At 42.7% G+C, this 26,328-nt stretch overlaps 1 protein-coding gene across 2 annotated transcripts in view; it reads right to left on the reverse strand.

Moving 5' to 3' along the window:
* Positions 1-2,260: 2,260 nt before the first annotated feature.
* OXNAD1 (oxidoreductase NAD binding domain containing 1) overlaps positions 2,261-26,328 on the reverse strand; it is a 105,364-nt gene continuing 81,296 nt past the window's right edge. For both annotated transcript variants that reach the window (XM_075316672.1, XM_075316673.1), the window contains 2 exons: positions 10,854-10,962; positions 2,261-2,638 (listed from right to left, as the gene is read on the reverse strand). In XM_075316672.1, coding sequence (XP_075172787.1) covers positions 2,484-2,638; positions 10,854-10,962 — 264 coding nt within the window. In that variant the 3' untranslated portion in view covers positions 2,261-2,483. The remainder of the gene's footprint in view (positions 2,639-10,853; positions 10,963-26,328) is intronic.

The following is a 26,328-nucleotide window of genomic DNA, read 5'->3' on the forward strand; positions in this document are numbered from 1 at the left end:
CCCTAGCTCGCGCCGGTGAGCTAAATGCGCAGGCGCGAGATTATGGGCGGGTACGAGCATGGCACTGGTGAGGTCGGCGCTGTGCATGACCTCACCAGCGCCATGCTCGTACCCGCCCATAATCTCGGCAACCCAGTTCTTAACTGTGGAATATGAAGGGCATTGATCCCCCAATGTCTGCGACATATCACCATGAATTTCCTTTTCGGACTTTCCTTGGAGAAACAAGAATTTTATCAGTCCTCTGCTCTCAGTTGCTGTGAATATCGCATTAGACTTTGCCATTTTGTTTTCCCGCGTGTGTAGAACACTGTTGCCATAAACTACAAATACAAAATTTTGAAAATATATAGACACATAAGGCTTTCATGTGATGTAACATTTCTCACCAAATAAACAAAACAAAGATCACAAAACCAAAGACTTATCAGCAGCCCCTCGTACGTACGGACATACACACACACTCCATTCTGTATATAATATCAACTTTCCACTAAGTAGTTTTACAAGTTTTTCTCTTTTGGATAAAGTCCAAGAAGATCAGTCCGAGATCACAATAGATTGATTGGTTTCTAACATTGTTTAGTATTCAAAACCATCTTCTTTATCCTCCATCTTCCTGTTCTTTTCAACAAAAGCCATATCTTGATTAAAAGCTTTTTCAATGATTGATGTGTCTTTGGAGTATATGACCACTGAAGGAACTATAGGGCACTTATAAACGTAAAGCAGTTATTCTAAATTGTCCCCACGCAAGATGTTTAACCTCCTAAAATCTGATCTCAGAATTGTCATTTTTCACAGCTTAACTTTTCCATAGTATTTTCCCAATTACTTATTACAGTTTTAGCAAATACTCATGATGTATGGATGTGTTTGTGCAGCTGGTAAGGCGTTTTTAAGCAGGTTATCTTTGGAAAGAAAATCTGGTCCAAATACTTCAAAGGTTTTTTTACACTTAAAAGCAAAATGCATTCACTTAATTTATCTTTATGCACTTAACACCATGCCCATGTATTTTCTGTACTTAATAGCGTGTTCTGGGCTAAATGTTTCATGCAAAAAAAATTTGCCAATTTGTACAAGACTCACAAAGTTGCAATCAATTAATGTATAACAAATATTAACTTGCCCACTTACACACCATCATGACTATTTAGACTAGTAAGTAGCAATAGAGGGCTAACTGAGAAATTTGTCTTTGTAAAACTAAAAGGACAGCTCACCTTTTCCAGATTTGAATACTCTGAGTTCAAAATCACTATCTCAGGTCACAGCTGTTTTGCTTGATAAGCTTATTTTAATTTGATTAATTTTTGAATATTGGTGAATGAATTCCAAGACAAAGTAAGGAACCCATAAAAGGGAAAGGGGGTTTACTTAAGGGGTTATCTACTTGCTACAAGTTTTCAATCCAAAAAAAAGAATAGGTGAAAATGAGTAGATCGGTGGAGGTGCAGCCACAAACTACAAATACCAAAAACTGACCAGCATCTCTAAGAATAAGACAAGTGTGAACAGGTGCAGGCTGAGTCAATATAAGCAGAAAAAGTTAAGCTGCACTCTGAAATATAAAATGTAAACAATGAACAAATAAAATTGGAATTGCATTATTTTTTATAGAAACTATGTTAAAAATTAGGTACTTAGTGCACAAATTGTTCAATTTATGAGAACCCAACAGCCAGCGACAACGTATGCTGCTCTGTTGGGATCCTAACATATGCTTTTCTGGGGCTAAAGGCCTACAATTTTAAGGGCAGGCAGGATCCAGCTCTAATTAAAAAAGCCATAGGCTGATAGGAGGAGTACTCAGTGAGAAAGGAGTATACTACAAATCTTGAAAAACTAACCAGCACCTCCAAGAATAAGACAAGTGTGAACAAGGGTATATGTACAGCTGCACTCAAAGAGCGTAACCACTGAAACTGTAGCCCAGAAATGGAATATATTGGCAGTAATCATATATGGCTGCAGTCCCATTTAAACAATAGGCATAAGGCCTCCTTTTTTAGCAACTGGTGGGGGTTTTTTTTAACACTATTTGGTGTCTTATATATTGATGTCTTACAATTTTTTTACATTCACTTATGTCAGACAAATGTCTCTTTTTTTCTTCTTTACTTCAAATGAGTAGCAGATCAGGTCTCTAATAGTTTGAAAGCAAAAACGTGATGTCAACCTGAGATAAAAGGACAACTAGTGTTAATGAAAAATGTAAGTATACGAAAGGACAAGGAATAAGGAAACAACACGCACATTTCAGTTCACAAATGTACAATTTTAATTTAAATAAAAAAATTGAATTGAAATCTACATAAAATATCATCCATCTTTTTTTTTTCCTATCAGTATTAGCAGCTGATTAATGTTAAAAAGTAGGAGTGGCAGATATGTCATACAGTTACTTTCAAATCTATTGCCACCATTCCAGCCTCCGTGAGAAGAGGCAGTTTACTGGAGATCATCAATACACTGCTCCTCTACCACCATTTTTCAAAATAAATTTGTTCTCTAGGCACATGGAGGTCTTCAAGTTGTTTGCACATGGACTCGATCATAGGAGGAGGTCCACATATGTAACACAGATGATCCCTGGAAACATAATTTGCTAGATGACTTTCAGAAATTCTTCCCTCTGTAAAAAAACAAACAAATCACAGATTCAGCTTTAGGATTCTTCACAGAATTAAAAATACAACCCATATTATCTAATTTGCAATTAATGTGTTTTGACAATTACCGTAAATATATTTTGCAAAAGTAGACCATTTGCCTACAATGTTCCCTCAAATTACCCCATTCAAACAATGAATCTATACCTTGTTTTTACTGGAGACCTCTTCCAGTGGGTTCTTGGTAGTTAGGTCTGACATTCGCAGTTGCACCACTCTGTCTATAGCAGACTATCTCTCCTTGTGTAGTGAAACCCAACACACACAGTTGCCAACTCCGACTGAACAATGTGAGCATACGCATTGTACAGCACTATGCATAGCCTAGTGCTGATGTTCCTAATTTTTTATCGACTCTGAGCAGCTCTATGACAGCAGCACTTGGATGAGAGCAGAACACCTAAGCTCTCCACTAAGTATTGGCACTGTTTAGCTGTGTGACAGTAGCAGCCAAATGAGTGCAGGTGATCTAGGCTTCCAACTTTGTATCACCGCTGCTCACCTGCTGAGATCTCAGAGCAAAAAATTATACAAGTGACTAGCCAATAAAAACAAGGCAAACAACCACAGAGAACTGCAAAGTGTTCTGGGAAATGTAGTTTCCCCAGTATAAATCAGTGGTCAGGTGCTGAGTGATGCAGAATTCTCCACTTAACTGTATGGGGTTTACTACAATGCTGTTATGAAGAAGAATGGAAGAAGCAGGGTAAGAAAAGTGACAAGGAATGCATATAGTAAGGTCATATATACATTTATTACACAATGTATTACAAAGTTTTGGAGTTTTAAAAAAAAAAAAATACATCTTGGCAATATTGCTTTAATTTGAGCAAATTACTTGGTGTTTACGCAATGAAAAAATGAAAAATATGCCACTGTTTACAGTCCCACACTAGAAAGCTGCTTGTTACTGAACTTGGGCATCAGAAAAACCATAGATAAAGAGTTGCCATATGAAAAAATAGAGAAGGAAAATGTCTAGACAGTCAAAGAACTTCCCTGTTTTCGACTATCCCTTTTTATTAGCTTGCTTAAAGGGGTTGCCCACTACTTTAACATTGATTGCCTATCCTTAGTATAGGTCATCAATGTCTGATCGGTCGGGGTCCGACACGCTGCACCCCCGCTGCTCATCTGATCTCGGTCCCGGAAGCTGGAAATGCTCAGTTCCGGTGCTGCTCCGTCTTCTGATAGCAGCCACGTACTTCACATTCGCCTCCCATTCTAATCAACAGGAGGTGGATGTGCAGTACCCGGCCGCAATCAGAAGATGGAGCAGCTCCGGAACGGAGCATTTCCGGCCACCTGCCACCGCTGCCAGGACTGGGAGCAGCTGATCAGCAGGGGTGCAGGGTGTAAGACAACCGCTTTAACATTGAATGAATTACAGGTTGCCCTGCTGCCGAGATCCCAAACGATGACCTGTAAACTCTCAGGGAATTTGTCAGCAGTGTAGTGGAGGACTTGCTGGGTCCTTTATGCAGAAAAGAGAGCTCTTTGTAGCCACCCTGGCGAATAGTGGAGGATCCTGTAAATAGTAGATTAAAAATCTTTCTAGAATAACGCAGAATGGCCGAATAAAGATAACATCCACATCCATTGTTACCAGTAATCCACCAGGATTTATGGCCGTCTGCCTATTTCTGCTACCAGAGGTATTGGTTGCATGTATTCACACTGTGCTTGTAAAGTAATGAGTAGTATACCTGGAGTAAAGAGGAGTTGCAGCAGTATCTCTCTCTCAGTGTCAGTATGTATGAGGTAGATAGGGGAATCATGTTAAGGCCCCTTTACACACTGAGACTTTCTAGCGATCCTACCAGCGATCCCAACCTGGCCGGGATCGCTACAAAGTCTCTGGTGAGTCGCTGGTGAGCTGTCAAACAGGCATACCTGGCCAACGACGCAGCAGCGTTTAGAGACTTTCTAGCGATCCCGGACCTGCAGAACGACCTAACTGGTCATTGGGGGAAGTGTCAAAGCAGCTATTTGAAAGGGAAGTCGCTAACGAAGTCGTAACGGTGTCAAACACACCGATACATGCTGCACAGCGGGAAACAAAGGACCAAAAAATGGTCCTGAAAAATTTGTAGCGATCAGCGACCTCACAGCAGGCGCCAGGTCGCTGATGCGTTTCACACACTGCAATGTCGCTGGGGAGGTCGCTATTAAGTTACAAAACCGTTGACGTTACAGCGATGTCGTTAGCGATGTTGCAGTGTGTAAAGGGGCCTTTACTGTCTCTGCCCAGCTTCAATATGTAAGAGGGGAGAAGGATCAGTGGATGGACTCATAGCACAGCTACTACATCACACCAGAAGCACCCATCCACTGATACAAAAATAGCTGTAATCTGGCATGACATTACAAGAACTGCAAGTTTGGACACCACTGCAATAGGCAGAAAAGATTAACCCCTTCACCCCCGGCCACTAAAACACCCTAATGACCGGGCCATTTTTTACATTTCTGACCAGTGTCACTTTGACAGGTTATAACTCTGGAACGCTTCAACGGATCCTGGCGATTCTGAGATTGTTTTTTCGTGACATATTGTACTTCACGTCAGTGGTAAATTTAGACCGATATTTTTTGCGTTTATTTGTGAAAATTTAGGAAATTTGGCGAAAATTTTGAAAATTTCGCAATTTTCAAACTTTGAAAATTTATGCCCATAAATCTGAGAGATATGTCACACAAAATAGTTACTAAATAACATTTCCCACTTGTGTACTTTACATCAGCGCAATTTTCGAAACAAATTTTTTTTCCGTTAGGAAGTTAGAAGGGGTCAAAGGTCATCAGCAAATTCTCATTTTTCCAACAAAATTTACAAAATAATTTTTTTTGGGGACCACATTACATTTGAGGTGACTTTGAGAGGCCTAGGTGACAGAAAATACCAAAAGTGACCCCATTCTAAAAACTACACCCTTCACACTACTCAAAACCACATCCAATAAGTTTATTAACCCTTTAGGTGCTTCACAGGAACCAAAGCAATGTGGAAGGAAAAAATGAAAATTTTACTTTTTAACACAAAAATGTTACTTTAGCCATAAAATTTTCATTTTTACAAGGGAGAAAAGAGAAAGTGCACCCTACAATTTATTGTGCATGTTCTCCTGAGTACGCTGATACCCCATATGTGGTAAAAATCAATTGTTTGGGCGCACGGCAGAGCTCGGAAGGGAAGGAGCGCCATTTGAATTTTTGAACGCAAAATTAGCTGCACTCATTAGCGGACGCCATGTCGGGTTTGAAGACCCCCTGAGGTGCCTAACCAATGGAGCTCCCCCACAAGTGACCCCATTTTGGAAACTAGAGCCCTCAAATAATTTTTCTAGATGTTTGGTGAGCACTTTGAACACCTGGGGGCTTCACAGAAGTTTATAGCGTTGAGCCGTGAAAAGAAAAAATTTTTTTTTACCACAAAACGGTTGCTTCAACTAGGTAGCTTTTTTTTTCACAAGGGCAACAGGAAAAAATGCACCATAAAATGTATTGTGCATTTTCTCCTGAGTACGCAGATACCTCATATGTGGTGGAAATCAAATGTTTGGACACACAGCAGTGCTCGGAAGGCAACGAGCGCCATTTGAATTTTTGAGTGCAAAATTAGCTGCACCTGTTAGCGGACGCCATGTCGGGTTTGAAGACCCCCTGAAGTGCCTAAACAATGGAGCTCCCCCACAAGTGACCCCATTTTGGAAACTAGAGCCCTCAAATAATTTTTCTAGATGTTTGGTGAGCACTTTGAACACCTGGGGGCTTCACAGAAGTTTATAGCGTTGAGCCGTGAAAAGAAAAAAAATTTTTTTTACCACAAAACGGTTGCTTCAACTAGGTAGCTTTTTTTTTCACAAGGCTATCAGGAAAAAATGCACCATAAAATGTATTGTGCATTTTCTCCTGAGTACGCAGATACCTCATATGTGGTGGAAAGTAATTGTTTGGGCGCATGGCGGGGTTCAGAAGAGAAGGAGCGCCATTTGACAGCAAAATTGGTTGGAATCATTATCGGACGCCATGTCACGTTTGGTGACCCCCTATGGTGCCTAAACAGTGGAGCTCCCCCACAAGTGACACCATTTTGGAAACTAGAGCCCTCAAATAATTTTTCTAGATGTTTGGTGAGCACTTTGAACACCTGGGGGCTTCACAGAAGTTTATAGCGTTGAGCCGTGAAAAGAAAAAAATTTTTTTTTACCACAAAACGGTTGCTTCAACTAGGTAGCTTTTTTTTTCACAAGGGTAACAGGAAAAAATGCACCATAAAATGTATTGTGCATTTTCTCCTGAGTACGCAGATACCTCATATGTGGTGGAAAGTAATTGTTTGAGCGCATGGCGGGGCTCAGAAGAGAAGGAGCGCCATTTGACTTTTCAAACGCACAGACGCAGTGCACTGATCGGCCGCTGCAGGACGCACGGTCGGATGCGATAAAAAAAAGCGTCGGGGATACGTAAAAAAAAAAGTCACGCCAAAAATTGACCATGGATGCAGATACGTTATGTGCATCCCTGATCAGCGCTTGGCGGGATGCACGGACGGATGCGATACAAAAAGCGTCGGGGATACGGAAAAAAAAGTCACGCCAAAAATTGAGCAGGGATGCCGATCCGTTATCTGCATCCCTGATCAGCGCTTGGCAGGACGGATGAGGTGTAAAAATGGACAGGGGATACGGAAAAAAAAAAAAAAGTTATACTCACAGTACCCAGAGGACTAGCAGGAGGATCACTGACCAGAAGAGCTGCAGAGGAATAGATGGCAGAGAGATGGACAGCTTTACAGGAGCAGCAGGCAGATCAGCAGAATGCCCAGGAAGGACCCAGCGATGGACGCAGATGTGATCAGGCCGGTGAAGACAGGTAAGAGGACGTCGGGGGAGAGCAGAGGGGGAAAGGGGGAGAGGGGGGGGGTGAGAGCAGAGGGGGGGTTGAGAGCAGAGGGGGGGGGAGCAGAGGGGGAGGGGGTAGAGCAGAGGGGGAGACCGGAGAGGGAGCTGCAGAAGCAGAACAGAGATAATGGGGGAGGCAGTCAGATCGCGGGGGGAGCAGATCGGGATGTCGGGGGGGGGGGGGGTTGGGGGGAGCAGATCGCGGGGGGGCACGGCAGGGGCTATCACGGCAGCGCGCAGGGGCACCACGGGAGCACGCACGGGCTGCAAAGTGAGCACAGTACTCACGTGCAGCAGCAGCGGTGACCTCAGCTATGGCGGCGGCGGCAGCAGCAGCGGCGGTGGCGTGGTACCACAAGTACCAGCCACTGCACGCTGCAGACATGTTGGGGGAGGGCTCGCAGGCCAGCACAGGCCTGGGGAGGGCGGCCACCGGCAGATCAGACCGCCCCACTGCACACTGATTGGAGCGATTGCGCGTCATAGCACGATCGCTCCAATCAGTGCTGCAGGGGCTGGGGGCGGCATGTTTGAGGTCCACCTATGATATGCTGCAGCAGCTGCGGCATCTCATAGCTGGATCTCACAGGATCGCACTAATTCGGGCATTATTTTTGCCGAAATTAGTGCGATCGATGTGGTTGGCGGTTCAGATTTGAACAGCCAATCACATCGATCGTCGATAGGGGGTGGCGATGCCGCCCCCCTGGGGTCAAGCAAAGGTCCCCTGCTGTAAGAAACAGCAGGGGACATCATTTGAAAGCCGTTGCTATGGCCACGGCAATCAAATGAAGTTTAGGCCGTAAAATTACGTCCCTGGTCGTTAAGTCACGTTAAAATAGGACGTAATTTTACGGCCCGCGGTCGTGAAGGGGTTAATAGCAATAGTCTCAAACTAATTGAAAAAATTCACAACAAATTTTAATTATCAGAAGGAGCAAAAGTACACATTGTGGTTATTACCATGTTAATAAGCCCAAATAATTCATGTTCTGTTCTCCAGCCCTGAAAGCATTAACATTTCCACATCCCTGCTGGAGCTCTCCGCTTGCCATCACTAAAACACTTCTATTGCTATTCTTTAAAGTCTGTTGAGCCTAAATGCCAGCACTTAGTGGTTAGTGAAATTTTTCACTGGCAGATCTGCAGTACCATTTTCTTTATAAAATGGTACAAACAACAAATGCAACCCAATTACCGGAAAAGAGGCTGCAAATTAATGTATTTTCACCCTATAAATCTAAGTGAAAACCTTCCCTTGCATAGTCTATTAAACTTAAGTATAAAGTTATATCTGTACATTACACAAAATGCTGCCAGCAAAAGCCCAGGCTTATGTATTCTTACAATTTAAGCTTCTGCTCTAGCACGGTCAGCGTCAAGATGTAAAATTCCTTCACCTTTTGTCTCTATGACAGTCATCACAAAATGTTTTGCTGAGAACACCTTGAAGTGGCTTTTAGAATTAAAAGAGGCTGTCAGGCTAAAAATCTAAAATAAAAAAAAAAGACAGAAGCAAGGGGTACAGGATGGCTGGTAATTCAGAATACCAGCTGATGACGCGTCATTCACCTGATTGGTGGAAAACTGAAGAATGAAACATCATCCCCCTCCTGCCCATTTTTCCGCCAATCCTTGGTTCTAAGTATTATATACATATACACGCAGTGTTCAGCATAAATTAATACACCCACTTTAATAAAACAAATCAATATCTCACTGAAGACAACAACTATTTTAAAAATTTTGACAAGACTGACTTTCATAGAATATGTTACTTTTTAACCCATGACCGTAAAGGTTAAAGGGAACCTGTCATCAGATGTGTCCTTTATAAGCTGCAGCCACCACCAGTAAGCCCTTATATACGGCCTTCCAGAGTACTGTATATAATAGCCCAGGCCATGCTGTATAACGTAAAAAAGAGCTTTATTATACTCACCTGGGGGGGGATGTGGTTGGCGTTGTCGGTCTCTGGTCCGGTGCCTCCTCGCTTTCTTCCATCGCCGTCCTCCTTCCCAGCTCCGTGTGGATGACACATCTTACGTCATCCACACTGAGGCCTCCATTGCGCTCCTGCACAAATGCACTTTGATCTGCCCTACTGAGATCACAGTATTGTTGTGCGCATGCGGTCTTTGACCTTTCCCTGCCTCTATGCATAACAGTAGTTTGCCCTCAGCCTCAGCAGGGCAGATCAAAGGGTGCATGCGCAGGAGCGCAATGGAGGCCTCTGTGTGGATGACGTAGGACACGTCCCCCACATGGAGCTATAAAGGAGGATGGCGATGGAAGGAAGAGAGGAGGCGCTGGACCCGAGACCAGCGATGCCCATTGGACCCGACCGCTCCCCAGGTGAGTATAATAAAAGGTCTTTTTTACGTTATACAACATTCAAGTGTATTTGTAGCATTTTTAGCTTTAAAGGGAACCTGACAAACGGAAAATGCTATTAACCTGCACACTAAACCCCGCTGCTGGTCGGAAATTAACTTTAGTCTTCCCAAAAAGTGTTCTGGTTTGAGTCATGTTGGCGGCGCCAGTTCAGTTACTGCTCTCTGTAGGCAGAGCAGCAGCTGTAACCATGCCCCCCGCGCTGACTGACCGCCGGTCAACATTAGAACCTGCTGTCAGTCAGTGCAGGCCGTGGTTACAGCCGCCGCTATCCAAACACAGAGCTGTGACTGAACCCGGAACGCTGCCGGGAGGATTAAAGTTCATTTCCCTCCCAGCAGCGGGGTTTAATGTGCACGCTCCAGGTGATATATAAGTAAGTAAAGAAAATAAACAATGATAAAGTCTACATGGCATGGAGGTCATATGTTCTGCATGTGTTTGTGTAGGTTTTCTATGGGTTACCATTTCTTCTCACACCTCCAATGACACAATAATAAAAGGTTAATTGGCTTATGAAATTGGGACTAGTGTAATACAGTTTGAGATTGGGAAATTACGAGTAAATCTTTAGCTAAAAAATATGATCATTTACACCCAACTTTAGCTATGATCTTTACTTTGTGACAAGCTGTAAACTTTTTCAGCTTGCTGAATGGATTACACATGGATCTTCTAAAAATGCATGTCTTGTTGGGGTTAAAAGAAATACTTTCACTGCACTTCAAGCTAAAAATAATCAGAATTAGTCAAACACAAACTAAACTAATCATGGTTTCTCAACATTTCATGACTAAGTGGCCTCTGCATTCCTGAATATTGTGTTCCAACAATTCATGATGGATACTTGAACTATCTCCAGCCATAAGGACTTGCTCACCAGTGATGAATGGCTGAAGTTCTGTACAGACTTCTGAACTCTGCTGCGTGACATGAAAACTGCATGTTATTTTTCCAGGAAAACTGTGCATCAAATTAAGAATGTTTTTCTGCAAAAAAGGAAAAAAAAAGAAAAGCAATTCATAAAGAAAATATTACTAAGACAATGAGACAAGGGAGAAAAACATATAGTGGCTCCTATAATACAAGAGAGTTCCAATTTTTATTACATTTTTAGATACAGTACTCATCCATAAACGCAGAGGTTCCCCGAAAAGAAGTCCTAGAAAGATTTTTGGCCTTTTTGGAGTATGTTTATAATATAAGCCCTACCCAAAAATAATTCCTAGTTGCGCGCCATATGAAATAGGGCTTGGGCAGAACTTTTAGGATATATAACTTACTAGCTGTACTACCCGGCTTCGCCCGGGTTAATAACTGCTGTTAACAAAATAGAATGTATTAACAAAAATGTATTCTGCACATAAAAACCACAAAACAAATAGAAATGTAATTATTAAAAGGCAAAAACTAAGCTAATAGAAGCATTTCACAACATATATTTCAACACCAAACAGATTTAACTAAATTGGCCAAGTAATGTGCTCCGTCTGTCTCTTTCCCCGTCTGTCTCTTTCCCCGTCTGTCTCTTTCCCCGTCTGCCTGTCTCTATCTGTCTCTTACTTTGTCTGTCTCTATCTCTCTATTTCTTTCCCCATCTGTCTCTTTCTAGGTCTGTCTCTTTCCCCGTCTGTCTCCCAGTCTCTTATACTGTCTTTTCCCGTCGGTCTCTTTCCCTATCTGCCTGTCTCTTTCCTTATCTGTCTCTATTTCTCTGTCTCTTTCCCAGTCTGTCTCTATCAAGGTCTGTGTATTTCCCATCTATCTTTGTCTGTCTCTCTGGCTGTCTCCTCCTTCCCTGTCTGCCTGTCTCTGTCCCTATCTGCATCTCTGACTGCCTCGGTCTCTTTCTTCGTCTGTCTATCTATCTCTGTCACTTTCCCTGTCTGTCTATCTATCTCTGTCACTTTCCCTGTCTGTCTATCTATCTCTGTCACTTTCCCTGTCTGTCTTTCCCTCTCTTCCCCCGTCTGTCTCTTTCCCCGTCTGTCTCTTTCCCCGTCTGTCTCTTTCCCCGTCTGTCTCTTTCCCCGTCTGTCTCTTTCCCCGTCTGTCTCTTTCCCCGTCTGTCTCTTTCCCCGTCTGTCTCTTTCCCCGTCTGTCTCTTTCCCCGTCTGTCTCTTTCCCCGTCTGTCTCTTTCCCCGTCTGTCTCTTTCCCCGTCTGTCTCTTTCCCCGTCTGTCTCTTTCCCCGTCTGTCTCTTTCCCCGTCTGTCTCTTTCCCCGTCTGTCTCTTTCCCCGTCTGTCTCTTTCCCCGTCTGTCTCTTTCCCCGTCTGTCTCTTTCCCCGTCTGTCTCTTTCCCCGTCTGTCTGTTTACCTGTGTGTCTATGTCTCTTGGTCTGTCTCTTAACCTGTCTCTCTTTCCCTGTCAGTCTGTCTCTTTGTCTGTGTCTGTCTCTTTGTGTCTATCTCTTACCCTGTCTATGTCTGTTTCTTACCCTGTCTGTGTCTGTCTCTTTCCCTGGCTGCATTGTGACACGCCAACATTCCATTTAAGGGCGTGGCTGCGCATTCCTCTGAAGTTCTGGCTGCACTGTGGCTCCCAGCTCCATTCGCTTTAATGGAGGCAGGTTTTTTGGTGAATAACTGTAAAGCGCGGGGTTAAAATTTCCCTTCAAAACATAGCCTATGACGCTCTCGGGGTCCAGAAGTGTGAGTGTGCAAAATTTTGAGGCTGTAGCTGCGACGGTGCAGATGCCAATCCCGGTCATACACATACACACATACATACACACATTCAGCTTTATATATTAGATTGGTGTACATTGCCCCGTTGTGTAGCTGTAAGCCCAAAAGATTATAGCAACATGCCGGCTAGGTAATAGAAAATGAATATACACCTCTTACCCCGCCCTCTCATCTGCGCTGGCTTTAGTGATTGGAACGTGTGTTACTTACAAATGAATATTCACCCCCTTCCACCACCCATATTCCCACCCACCCCTCTGAAGGGGCATCAGTAACTCCCTCAGACTGCTGTTTTAGTGCCCAAGGAATGCATCACATTGCTCACACTGGCCGGCAGCTCTCCTCACCTGAGCGTGACAACTACATAGAAATACACACACACACGCTTGGTTCAGAACAGCCGCTGGCCAGTGCGAGCAATGCGATGTGATCCTCGAGCAGCAATACAGCAGTGTAGCTGAATCACTGATGCCTGAGCACAGGGGTGAATATTAATTTGAAGTAACACATATTCCAATCACAGATGCCAGAACTGGATTATGGGCATGGGAAGTGAGTAAATATTCATTTTGCATTAACGGGCAAACCAATCACTCACACCAATATAAACTAGAAGACCTCCCACGAAAATAAGCCCTAGAGCATCTTTTGGAGCTAACAATTATATAAGACCACATCTTATTTTTGGGGAAACACTGCATACATTTATAGATAACTGAAGGCTCATGAAGCTATGAAAATATATTACAAAGCTTTCTGCATACAATAGGGCTTACCTGTGGCCTTGTATCCTATTACTGGCACGTATCAAAATTAAGTTATGTGCACATGTTAAAAAGAATCTGTCAGCTGGTTTTTGCTACCTCATCTGAGAGCAGCATGATGTAGGCAACCCCTGAATTCAATGATGTATCACCTAGGTTACTGAGTGCAGTAGTTCTGACACAATCAGAATTTTTAGATTTATTATGGAGCAGAGCTGAGAAAGCTAACCGCACCCACATCAGACTCAGTGTACACAATGTCTACAGACAGTGACAGTGAGCTGCTTATAAGAGGCAGGGTGTGTTGGACTACCAGGCACGAGGCAATGTAGTCCAAGCAATGAAAAGTTCCTAGTGCTAAAACAATCATTGCTAGTAAACAACAGCACGGAGCTTGAAGGGAGCTACATGGTTGAAATTCTTCAGATAAAGGGAATCTGTCAGTAGGTTTTTACTTTAAGTATTTTCATTAGACATTTCTGCAACAAAAATAGATCTCTTAGCAGGAAAAATATGTTTTTCAGTTTTGTTTTGTTTTCAATAAATTTGAATGTGTGATAAGCACTGCAAAATAGCTGAAAGAATTGACATTCTGCAGATGTGAATCTGCAGGGAAAAATAAGCAACCTTCGCATGCTGGTGTGGCAAAAACACAACGCATGAACAAGACCCAATAGGAGAAAATTTAATAATAACATCAGTCAAATACATTTTTGAGCATTAGAGTTTTAGCAAACAGCATAAAGTTATAACATGTTTTTAGTATGCTAATTGTATTTTAGTCTGCCTTTAAAAGATCTCTGTTTGCGGTAATAGTAAGTTTGCTTACTTTTAATGCATAAAATATCTGTTCTGGTTATGGGATAGACACGCAAGGGTCGGACGGATTATAGTACGGTGGCTTGTAACAACCAGGACTGATTTGCATGCTCTAGTAGTAAGACAAAACTCCTCATCAGATGACTGCACAGACCTGATAGCAAAAGTATCATGAAAAATTATATAACGAGTCATTATTCTGATAATTACTTATTTGCTGGAACCAGAATACAAAAAAACCCCAAAAGAAACCAGTGGTCAGCTCTCCTGACATGACTGTTTTAGTAAAAACTTGTATTCTTCATGAAAAACAAAATATTGTGGAACAACTTTTCTTAGAACTGAATTGTACTCCTCTTTTGTTATTCCTATTAGAAATGTGTGAATAAAAGGATTAAAGGGGTGATCCACTACTCAGCATTAGTGGCCACATCGATGTAAAGCCAATAGAGAAGGCTTTTCTCAAATACCTTGTGTAGTAAATTCTCACTGTGAGCGGCGCTATTGTGAGCTCCTTGGCCTCTGAGATCCTATGATGTCATGTCAACCTCCAGTTGACCCGACGTCACCTAGGCCGGCTCCAGTCTCCATGAGTGACTGGGCTGTGGGCGAAGTTTCACCACTTGTCACAGTACATCATCTCGCACGCTCTCTCTTTTACTACAAAGCGCCACAAGCAGAAGCGATGATGGGCTGTAATGAGCGGTGAAACCCACAGCCCAGTCACTTAGGGAGACTGGGGCACGCCTTGGTGATGTCGGGTCAACTGGAAGTTGATGTGACATCACCGGATCTCAGAGGTCACGGAACCCACAAAAGCGCCGCTCAAAGTCAGAATTTACTACACAAGTTGAGAAAAGTCTTCTGTATGAGCTTTACATCGATGTGGCCACTAATGCTGAGTTACTGGACCACCTCTTTAAATGGCTTATCAATAAATAATAAAATATCCCCTTCCATAGAATTACTTACTCCCAGCAGTCAGACCGCCAGTGACCTAGAATGCAGAATGGAGCCAAGGTTGGACAAGTGCACCTGCGCTCCATTCATTGTTTATATGACTGTGGAGATCGTAGAGTGCAGTGCTTGGAGGTGTGCATGCTCAACCTCCACTACAGTCAGAGAGCATTGCAGAATCCCATTTTCGAGGGTCCCAATGGTTTAACACCCAAAGATCAATAAGTAACCCCCATCTAATCTTGGCAAAACTCCTGTGAGGCGTGTCCCCGAATACTCCAACAATGTCTTATCAGCGCTAAGTCTGCAAGGACCCATCCATTTTGACAAAGGGAATAGTGATACCGATTTGCCAATTTATTCATATACTTCTAGGAGGAATAACTGAGAAACAGTATAATGCAAATATTTAAGAAAAAATGCCTCTGGTTTTTCGTTTCATAAACAGACCTAGCAGAAGAGAAGACCCTCAATATTTTTTTTTCTTAAATAGTTTAATCACTAGTGTGACTTTTCAATAATTTTTAATTAAAATGACAAAATAAGCACTGAAATGGACGGTCCCTTTAAAAATGTATACAAACAAGAAGCTAAAAGAAGAAAAGAAAACCCCCAAAAGCCTAAGAACACAAGAGCACAGCTGGAATGTGGACAAAGTGTTTACATGGACAAAAATGTAATTATTCTCTATTTGTTCTACAGTAAGGACACACATATATACGTGTTGGTTTTACTACAGACTAGTGTCAAATGTAATGTGGTCTGCAAAAAAAAAAAGGCTAAATTTAAGCACGTCGCACTTAATTTACCTTTCTGAGTACTATTCGTAAAGGGAACATTTGCATTTTGAAAGCATTACGGCTGTTGATTTCCTCTTGTGTGCAGCTGTGAAGGTGGCAGAGGCGAAACCATTTCCACTCAAATTGAATGTAGGCAACAAATGAGCTGCAGAAAACAGTTTGTAGGCTTTTGTTCACACCATTTATTCCAGGCATTGCCTCTCCCTATCCCACTGGGCAGTACTTACACTCACAATGAAGCAAGCAGCCAGGCTGAGCTTTAGTCGATAATAGACACTGGCAGGCCATTGTTTACTGACTTAAATGCACTGTTCTAAATATGGGAAATAAATGGCTGACTTGGAAAAGCTGCTTTATGCGATTCTGAATTCTATTTCAGATACCGGAGTTATTTGTTCAAATTCTCAACATCACAAAAACAGAACTACGGTATGGAGCAAAATAGTTATACTTACATTATGAGTGTTCGGTAACAAAAGGGTTACCAAACTGTGTAGATTCATTTAGTAGGAATGCACATTGGAAAATAAAAGTGGATTCTTTCTATTAGGAGAAAACGCCAAGTTATTCTTACAATCTACCAATCTGTCCAAGGTTTATCCTAAACCTCTTCTATTCTAGTAGCCATTTTTTTTTCTTCAGTATCAGCCATTGAAGGAATTGCCCACATTGAAAAAAACCTCCAACCATTAAATGAGTCATCACCAGCATGCTGCATGTAAAAAGAAAAATGTAAATATATGGTACCTCTCGTGATGCCAATCCTTCACTGAACCTTGTGGTCCCCTACCAGCCTCATGACAAATAACGTCACGTGACCGCTGCAGTTAATTCCCTCAAAATTACCTTGGCTGAGACCGGCAGGGGACACAGGACACCGAGGGAAGGAGTGGTGCTGATTCAGGAGGTAAATACAGTAAAGACCAAAAGTTTGGACACACCTTCTCATTCAAACAGTTTTCTTTATTTTCAGGACTCTGAAAATTGTAGATTCACATTGAAGGCATCAAAACTATGAATAAAAACATGTGGAATGAAATACTTAGAGTGAAACAACTGAAAAATATGTCTTATATTCTGGTTCTTCTAAGTAGTCACCTTTTGCTTTTATTACTACTTTGCCCACTCTTGGCATTCTCTTGATGAGCTTCAAGAGGTAGTCACCGGAAATGGTTTTCCAACAGTCTTGAAGGAGTTCCCAGAGATGCTTAGCACTTGTTGGCCCTTTTGCCTTCACTCTGCGGTCCAGCTCACCCCAAACCATCTCGATTAGGTTCAGGTCTGGTGACTGTGGAGACCAGGTCATCTGGCTTAGCACCCTATCCCTCTCCTTCTTAGTCAAATAGCCCTTACACAGCCTGGAGGTGTGTTTGGGGTCATTGTCCTGTTGAAAAATAAAATGATGGTCCAACTAAACGCAAACCGGATGGAATAGCATGCGGCTGCAAGATGCTGTGGTAGCCATGCTGGTTCTGTATGCCTTCAATTTTGAATAAATCCCCAACAGTGTCACCAGCAAAGCGCCCCCACACCATCACACCTCCTCCTCCATGCTTCACGGTGGGAACCAGCCATGTAGAGTCCATCCGTTCACCTTTTCTACAAAGACACGGTGGTTGGATCTCAAATTTGGACTCATCAGACCAAAGCACAGATTTCCACTGGTCTAATGTCCATTCCTTGTGTTCTTTAGCTCAAACAAGTCTCTTCTGCTTGTTGCCTGTCCTTAGCATTGGTTTCCTTGCAGCTATTTTACCATGAAGGCCTGCTGCACAAAGTCTCCTCTTAACAGTGTTCAAGAGATGAGAAGGTGTGTCCAAACTTTTGGTCGGTACTGTATATTTATGGGGCAATTAAGTGGTTGGACAATCAATTTAGGGCTTAGCTCAATGGCTGCCTTAAAGTGCCTTCCAATAGTATTCAACTCCTAGAAAGGAAACAGATTTGTCTAGATGATAGACATTGAGGTCAAAACAGATAGTATGTGGCACTAAATAAAAACTGCAGCCCATAAGTCATTCAGTAATGAATATCATTATTTAACCAACCAGGAACAAATCTACCAGGATAACATGGTTGAAAGTCATTTGCAAACTGTGAAAAGCTGGAATACATTTATCACAACAGACCAGAAGTGTGCATTGTTTGAGACACCCTGGCCTGGGTTTTCAAGAGGGCCAAAAGGCCTAGACCAGGGGTCCCCAACCTCTTGCTTCGGAGCAACATGTGACTCACGATCCCATGATGTGTGGCTCACAGCTGTCTGCCAACATGGTGCATCAGCACCAAGTCTAGGAAACAGATATAAAGAGTACCGTATTTTTCGGACCATAAGACGCACTTTTTTTCCTCCAAATTTGGGAGGAAAGTGTGGGGTGCGTCTTATGGTCTGAAGCTGCGGGGTAGCGAGCTGTGGGGAGTCAGCGCTATGCAGTGGGATACCAGGAGGCAGGGAGGATCGCTGCTGCAGGATGCCGGCTGCTGGAGAAACCACGTGTACCCGCTGCTTAAAGTCAGTGAATATTCATTAGCTGCTGCCCGCCCACCTCTCTCTGCAGTCAGCGGGTGTGAGGAGCAGCTAATGAATACTTGTTTAATGTAAACAGCGGTCACACGTGGGAGCTCCAGACGCCGGCTTCCTGCAGCGGCTGGGGAAACTGTGTGTCCGCTGTGAAGGAGGCAGGAGCAGGGTGCCGCTGCAGTTATGTCTGGCCCGGGGGAAGTGCAGATCACTGCAGTGTCCGGGCCAGAGCACGGCATACCTTCACAGCACAGCCGCAGTCTCTGTGCTGAGGGCTCAAATTACTTTCACTTTGCTCCTGCCTTTTCATTAGAAACAGTCTCCCGTAGCTGACAAGGACCTACAGTGATGTAATGCAGAGGGGTGGGCCAGAGCAGCACAGAACAGCACAGTGCCCTGCCTCTTCATTACATCACTGCAGGTCCTTGAGATACGAGAGACTTTGTCTGTAATGCCAGGACCAAACTGAAGCATAGTGAGCAGCACATCAGTAAAAGTAAGGCAATAAATAATATAGTATATAAAGGCATTACTGTACACCTGGATGGGGTTATATATATATATATATATATATATATATTTACACACACATACACACACACTATATAACTATATACACACAGACACACACACACACTAAATATACATACACACACACACACACACACACACACACACACACACACACACACACTATAACTATATACACACACAATCCAGATTGGAGGATCACACACAATGATGGGGAACATACATATTCCACGATGGGGGCCATATATACCTGGAAGGTACCCAGAATGGAGGATATGAGGACAGAATTTGGGGATATTATTACCTCAGTAACACTGTCAGCAGTAAAATAACAGTGTGTCATGACCACATTCTTTTACTTTAATTTTATTTTTTTTCTATTTTTTCCTCCTCTAAAACAAGGGTGCGTCTTATAGTCCGAAAAATACGGTACATCTCTTGATTGTCACTCTTTTTAGCAGCCCCATAGAGAAATCCATATCTGGATGCATATTCACTGGCAACGGAGGTGGGGAGATAAATTTGACAAGCTGGAGATAGGATGGTAGTGCCAGTTAGACGGGGACTTAAAGCTGGTTGCCATAGTGTAGTGGGATAGCTTGATTCTAGAACACCAAATGGGAGTAAGGTGGGAAAATCTGGATGTAAATATGCTGCCTATAAGACAAGGCGGCGCAAGGTCTCTGTGTGAATTTTGGGCTAAAGCTTTGGCTATCATTATCCCAGTGATGGGGCCTCTGGGTATCACTACCCCAAGGGCTCTGGATGTGCCATCTGTGAGAACTGTATGTGGCTCTTAGGTTAAGGAAGGTTGGGGACCATTGGCCTAGAGCCTCCTGCCAGGATAATAAATTCCCTCTCCACTCAAAGTGAAGAAATCAATGGAGACTTCCTACTTTAATTTTGCCAATCTGCACCATGCTCATCATTGCGCAGATTTTACTTTTTTGAAATAGGAACAGCCAAATCCATAGCAAAATCTGCATGTGAGGCCCCAGTTTCACATTCGACTGGTTTTTTTCTCTTGAACGTTAAGAACAGACCATTGTTTTTCAGTGAGCCAGGACCCAGTTTTGGACCAGGTTTCAGTTTTGACAATCCATTTTGCATCTGCTTTTCTCATATGAAGCAAAAAAAAAAAAAAAAAAAAAATTCATTAGGTTCTCTTGCCCATTAAACACTAAATTACAGACACTAAACACAAGACATCTCTGTGCTATCCATTTTTTTTCCCATGGTACCAATGAACTAGCACTGGCAAGTTTGATTCACAACACGGCTCAAAGTAGGACGCCTGCTTTTTCTTCTGTTGCAGACAGTGACATGAAAAGGCACATTTATTGCAAAGGGTTCATGATCTATCCGTAAAAATAAGAGATAACATGTACTAAAAAAACTTTGCATTATGTGCACATAACATCTTTTTCAGGCTTATTCTGTATGCAATCTGCCTTAAAAAAACACTGCAAAATAACCCCAGAAAATGAAAGTAATGACAATGTCAAAACGAGTGACTGCTCTCCACGTTTCATCCCAAGACACTACTTTTAACTGCTTCAGGGTTCGGGAGCCCTGAAGCAGTGAAAAGAAGTGACATGGTCTTCTTTGGGCGGCTTCTGCTAGGAAGCCGCTTGCTCTGTATACTTAAAGAGAACCTGTCAGGTGCAATATGCACACAGAACCATGAGCAGTTCTGGGTGCATATTGCAAATCACTGCCTAACCGTCCTGTATACACTAGCATAAAGAGATCTTTAGTAAAAGTATTTCTAAAAATTTGTTATGATATGCTAATCAGCGCAGGGACTAGTCACAAGGGCGTTTGTTCCTGTGCTCATTACTCTCTTAGCATGACAGCACGCCCATCAATGCAGCATCACGAAACGCGTACCTGTGCCTGCTTATCTGAATGTCCGCCACTATCAGACATGCGCACTAGATCACTCAGAAGCCGGGACGCGTACACCCAGCTTTATACTGCGTATGACCGGAAGTGTAGGGCATTCAGATCAGCGGTCACAGTGGACAGAGGTACACGTGTCACAGCTGATGACGCTGCATTGAATAGCATGGTAGCACGGTCCCTGTGGGAGTGCTACCATTCTATGAGGGCGGAATGAGCACAAGAAGTAACGCCCTTGCGACTAGTCCCTGCGCTCATTAGCATATCATAAAAGATCTTTAGAAATACTTTTTCTAAAGATCTCTTTATCTTTGCTACTAGATACAGGCACAGTTAGGCAGGGATTACAACATGCACCCAGAACTGCTCGTGGTTCTGGGTGCATATTTCCCCTGACAGGTTCCCTTTAAGAGTTCACAGTGAAATCCACTGGTTGCAAGAATGTCTGAAAGGCCATCGACGAAGCCAACAAACACCTGAATTTTCCTTAGGCCTCTTTCACAAGTCAGTGATTCTGGTACATATGTGCTAGTTTTTATACGTACCAGAATCACTGACATACACAGACCCATTATAATCAATGGGTCTGCTCACACATCAGTGATTTTTCACTGACCGTGTATCCGTGCAGCATACACGCGTGTCCGTGATTGCTGCATGGAGACATATCCAATTTTTTCTGGCATCACTGATGTCCCACGGACCACACCATAGAAACACGTACCAGAAAAAAAACATATTGAAAATAAACATTTTTAACACACTTTTTTCAGCGACGCGCTGTTCTACCCCTGCTCTCTGCAGTTTCCTGCCTGGCTCATTACTGTCGTGCATATTTATTACTCGACCCGGAAGTAGCTGCAAAGGTCAGACAGCGCCAGCCAGATGCAGAACCGTGGGACTCTAGCAGGAGCAGGGCAGGTGAGTTTATGTCCATGTGCAATCACGTATCACGGATAGATAGCACATGGACAATCCACGTGGGCCATGAATCACGGCACACGGAGGGACATATGAGTGTTTAACACGTCAGTGAAAAACGTTTGTGTTTTCACTGACGTGTGAAACACCTTAAGCAGCTTTTTGCCTGGGAAGACTCTCCACAGACTTTACCATAAAAATACTTTGCATCAATCCATTCCTAAAAGTTATTTGTAATCCAGACAAATTGGTTACCTTCTTTGATACCTGAATACATATGCAAAGGGATTATTTTTAACAGAAACCGCCCCACAAAAAATGATTATTGGATGATGTCAGCACCTACATTTTAGAAGAATGAATACTGAAATTTAAAACTCATATTCCTCAAAAATCTGATTTGCTGACAGATGGAGGCAGAAAGAATATTTTTGTCTTTCTGCTGCTTTGGCTTTGTACTGCTCTTCACAGAGGTAGATTTATTCATGCATTGTGCTCAGATCTAAATAACTGCTGTCTGTGTTTGTTTTCTGTTGCTTTGCATTGGCAAAAAGTTAATTTCTTTAAAAAAAAAAACAAAAAAAAAAAAACACAAAAACAGAAGCATTCAGTATTATTCTCTGATCTATAAGGCTGCATATCTTGCCGTTTGCCAAATTGTAGGACAAAGAAACAAAAGAAACCTAATTTTTCATTTTAAAAAACAAGGAAACCAGAATTAAGATATGATTTCCTACATAAACATGCCGCAGATTAAGACGTAGTACTGGGAATAGGGGGTTAGCTGCTCGGCTGCGCCACTCATGTCCACTAGCTCGGTCTTGAAATATAGCTGAGCCCTATACAGTCATTTTTCTTACTCATTTTATGACTTGACTCCAATAGTTTGGTTGTTCCCAAAACGTATACCCACAAGGCGGTCTGTGCACTGTGGTCTGTCCTGAGAGGGTGAAACACGGATGTGTGAATCCGACATTTGCAAATTTCAAAAATGATGGATATTAAATAAATAATTATATAAAACTTTTATTTTTATTTTAAGTCGGTGATTGGCCACATTGATGCGTTGGGCACACATGGTTTGCCAACTCAGAGTGAAGGTTTCATGTTTAAATATTGTAAAGTTTGTTTTGTTGCAATGGCTTTGCATCTGAAATTCAATAGAATATGCAGAGTGCCTTCAGTGGGGTTTTCTGCTGTAGACAACACCTCCTTATCAAACAATAAGCTAATCATAAAGCGTCCCCTTGTAATGTAATGTAATCTAAGGGAAAATCAAGGTCTCTGCAGCACCACCAAAGGGTAAATAAAAGATTACAGTCTGCACCATATACCCGCAACTGTCATATACGTACGTTACATGTCAGAAAAGGGAATAAAGAAGGTTTAAGGCAGGCCATACACTAGCATTAGGCTATGTGGGCACAGTGCATTTTTCGCAGCTTTCTTTTGCACGTTTTTAGGGTGCGTTTTTGCTCAGAAAACTGCATGACTTTGCTTCCCCAGCAAAGTCTATGAGTTTTCATTTTTGCTGCTGCACACAGCGTTTTTTTTTAGCTGCGTTTTTGTGGTGCCCACAAAAACGCAGCATGTCAATTATTTTTGCGTTTTTCCACTGCATTTTTCACCCATTGAGTTCAATGAGATGTTAAAAAACGCAATGAAAAACGCAAATTGCAAATATAGCTGCGTTTTAGTGCATTTCTATGACTAAAAACGCAGCTATAAACGCAAGGGGTGGGTACTACAGTGACATGCACAGGAAGAGTATTCCTTCTGTTGGTAAACACAGAAGCGTGAATCCTCCCGGTACCACCACCGCTGCTTCCACCTCCCGTCCGGCGCCATGTCCGCTCCCGTGCTGCGCTATATACGGATGGGAGGTGGAAGCAGCTGCGAAATCAAAAGTGAACAGTAGAAAAAAAAAAATGCCAGGTCGGATCGCTGGTGCGTCGCTACATGTGACCCCAGCCTTAGTCTTCCCTATACCAGGTTGGCACCCACTACACAAGGAGAAACTTTACTCCTTAAATCCTCAGTGTGTGCTGAAGGAACAAGGATGCTTGGCACTTTACAGGGGATCGATCTTCCTGCATTTCTCAATTATTATTTTTGCAGTGCAATTACAAATTTAAATCCATTTTGTGAAAAAGCTATATAAACGCAAATACAAAACTCCCCCAAGGGGAGTATATAAAGATATGCATGGATTCAGCACTTAGGCACACTGAAGATAATTAAAATTACAATCACAAAAATTAGTAATTCTAAAAAAAAACAACATTTCCTTAAATACTTACTGGGATTACCATTTTTACAAGTGGGAGACTTTCAATAAAAAGTACAGCAGTGGTGGGGAATTAAGTATCATTACCATTTTACAACAACCTGCTTCTGCTCTTCCACTGACAGAACAGAAGTTATTAGAAATGGTGACCTGCACTTGTAATTAAACTTAAGTAACACCAGAAGCTCCTTAATAAAGTGAGAATGAGATCGATATAGTCCTATGGTCAAATATGGGAGAAATTACAAAGGGTAAAATACCAGGGAGGTACGTACAATCATTCTGCCTGAATAAGTCTGCAGGACAATGAACTCCACAAGCTGACCTGACCAAACTCAGCAACATCAGCTTGTCATTCCTGCGCATAACACTGAAAAATTAATAATTTATGGAAACAAAACAACTACAGACATTCCTAATGGATCAAAAATATATGAAACATCTGTCCCTGGGCTGGCTTCCACACTGTCTCGGACGCACCCCTGCCATGTTAGCAGGTCTGGTTTCTAGCTGCATCATTTTTGGTTTAGGGGCGTGTAGTTCCAACTTATTTGTCCTTCCTAGAAGAGTTAAATAGAATTAATCATGAATGAAGCACTGCCACACTAAGATTACCCTACATACACAATCTCTTTTTGCAGGTTACTTTTTACATTTTATATGAATTAAATGAAAAAATTAAACTAAAAACATGATTGACAGCACAAACTGTCAAACTTGCATTTTCTCAATCTCAAAGGATGGGATCTGATCTACAGCTGGAAAAAGGAATGGTCAACGATACTTTAGGTTGGTTTCAGACGTCCGTGTTTTAGGTACGTGTGACATCCATTTTTAACACGGATGCCACATGTACACATGTTACTCACACGTCTGTGTTTTCACACAGACCGTGTGACCCCGTGTGGCCCTGCATGCACACACACAGACATGTCCTTTTTTTTTATCCAGCAGCACGGGTGTCACACGGATCGCACACTGATGTGATCCGTGTGACACGTACCGGAGAAAACACGGGTCTTTTTCATAAAAATATTTTCTATTTTTACCTGTATCCAGCGATGCTGTCTCCGGCTCTGCTGTATTTCGCATCTGACCCCCGCTCATTATACTCACTGAATATTCACTCCATTGAGGAGCTAGAAGCAGGACCATCGCGGGGACTTCAGTGCCGGGGACCACATCGCTGGGTGAGTATAAAGCAGAGGGTGTGTCTGTGTTCAGTGTATATATGCATGTGTGTCTGCTATGTGTGTATAAAAGTGTGTATTATGTGCTCAGTGTATACGTGTGTGCTGTGTGTGTGCTGTATGTGTGCTGTGTGTGTGTGCTGTATGTGTGCTGTATGTGTGCTGTGTGTGTAGTGAGAACCTGGAAGCCGAAGCATTGTGGGGACAGAATCGGGGACTCATCACAGTTCCCAATGAACTCTGATGAACCCGTGAAGCTGTAGCGCGGGTGTCACGGGGGTGTCATCAGAGTTCATTGGGAACTCCAATGACCTCCTGGACGTCACTGTGCTTGCAGAATACTCACCTGTCCTTGGCGGTGCTGTATCCAGCGCTGCCGCCGCGATGTTCCTGCTTCCAGGTCCTGAGTGCTGTGAATAATCAATGAATATAATGAGTGAGGGTCAGGAGCCGAAGAAAACAGGTAAATATGGAAAATCTTTTTATTTCACAGACCCGTGTTTTCTCTGGTACCTGTCACACGTATGCAAACATGAATGTCACACGTATGACCATAACCATGCTTGTGACTTGTACCTGATTAAACACGGACATCTGAAACCGGCCTTATTGTGATTTTCAGCCACTAGAGTGTTCCCAAGAAAATAGTATTAATACAGGCCAGAGGCCTTACCTGATCAGGGTCACGTGTGAGGTTTAGTATTTGGTGCAGAAATTTCTGCATCTCTTGGCAGGAAATATGAAGCGGCAAAAAATGCATGTTTTTTTCCTCATTTTCGGTGCGTTTTTGGGTGAAATCTGCAGTAGAAATGCTGACAGAATTGACATGCTGCAGAGTTAAATCTGCATGGAGAAAATACTCAATGTGCGCATAAAACTTCAGGATTCTCACTGACTTTGCTGGAATCAGTAACCCCTTCAGGTTTTGTGACAAAGCTGAACAGCATTAGAAGAGGTCTGGGGGCACGAGATGA

This window comes from Anomaloglossus baeobatrachus, chromosome 6 (assembly GCF_048569485.1).
Source record: "Anomaloglossus baeobatrachus isolate aAnoBae1 chromosome 6, aAnoBae1.hap1, whole genome shotgun sequence".
Classification (NCBI taxonomy): Eukaryota; Metazoa; Chordata; class Amphibia; order Anura; family Aromobatidae; genus Anomaloglossus; species Anomaloglossus baeobatrachus.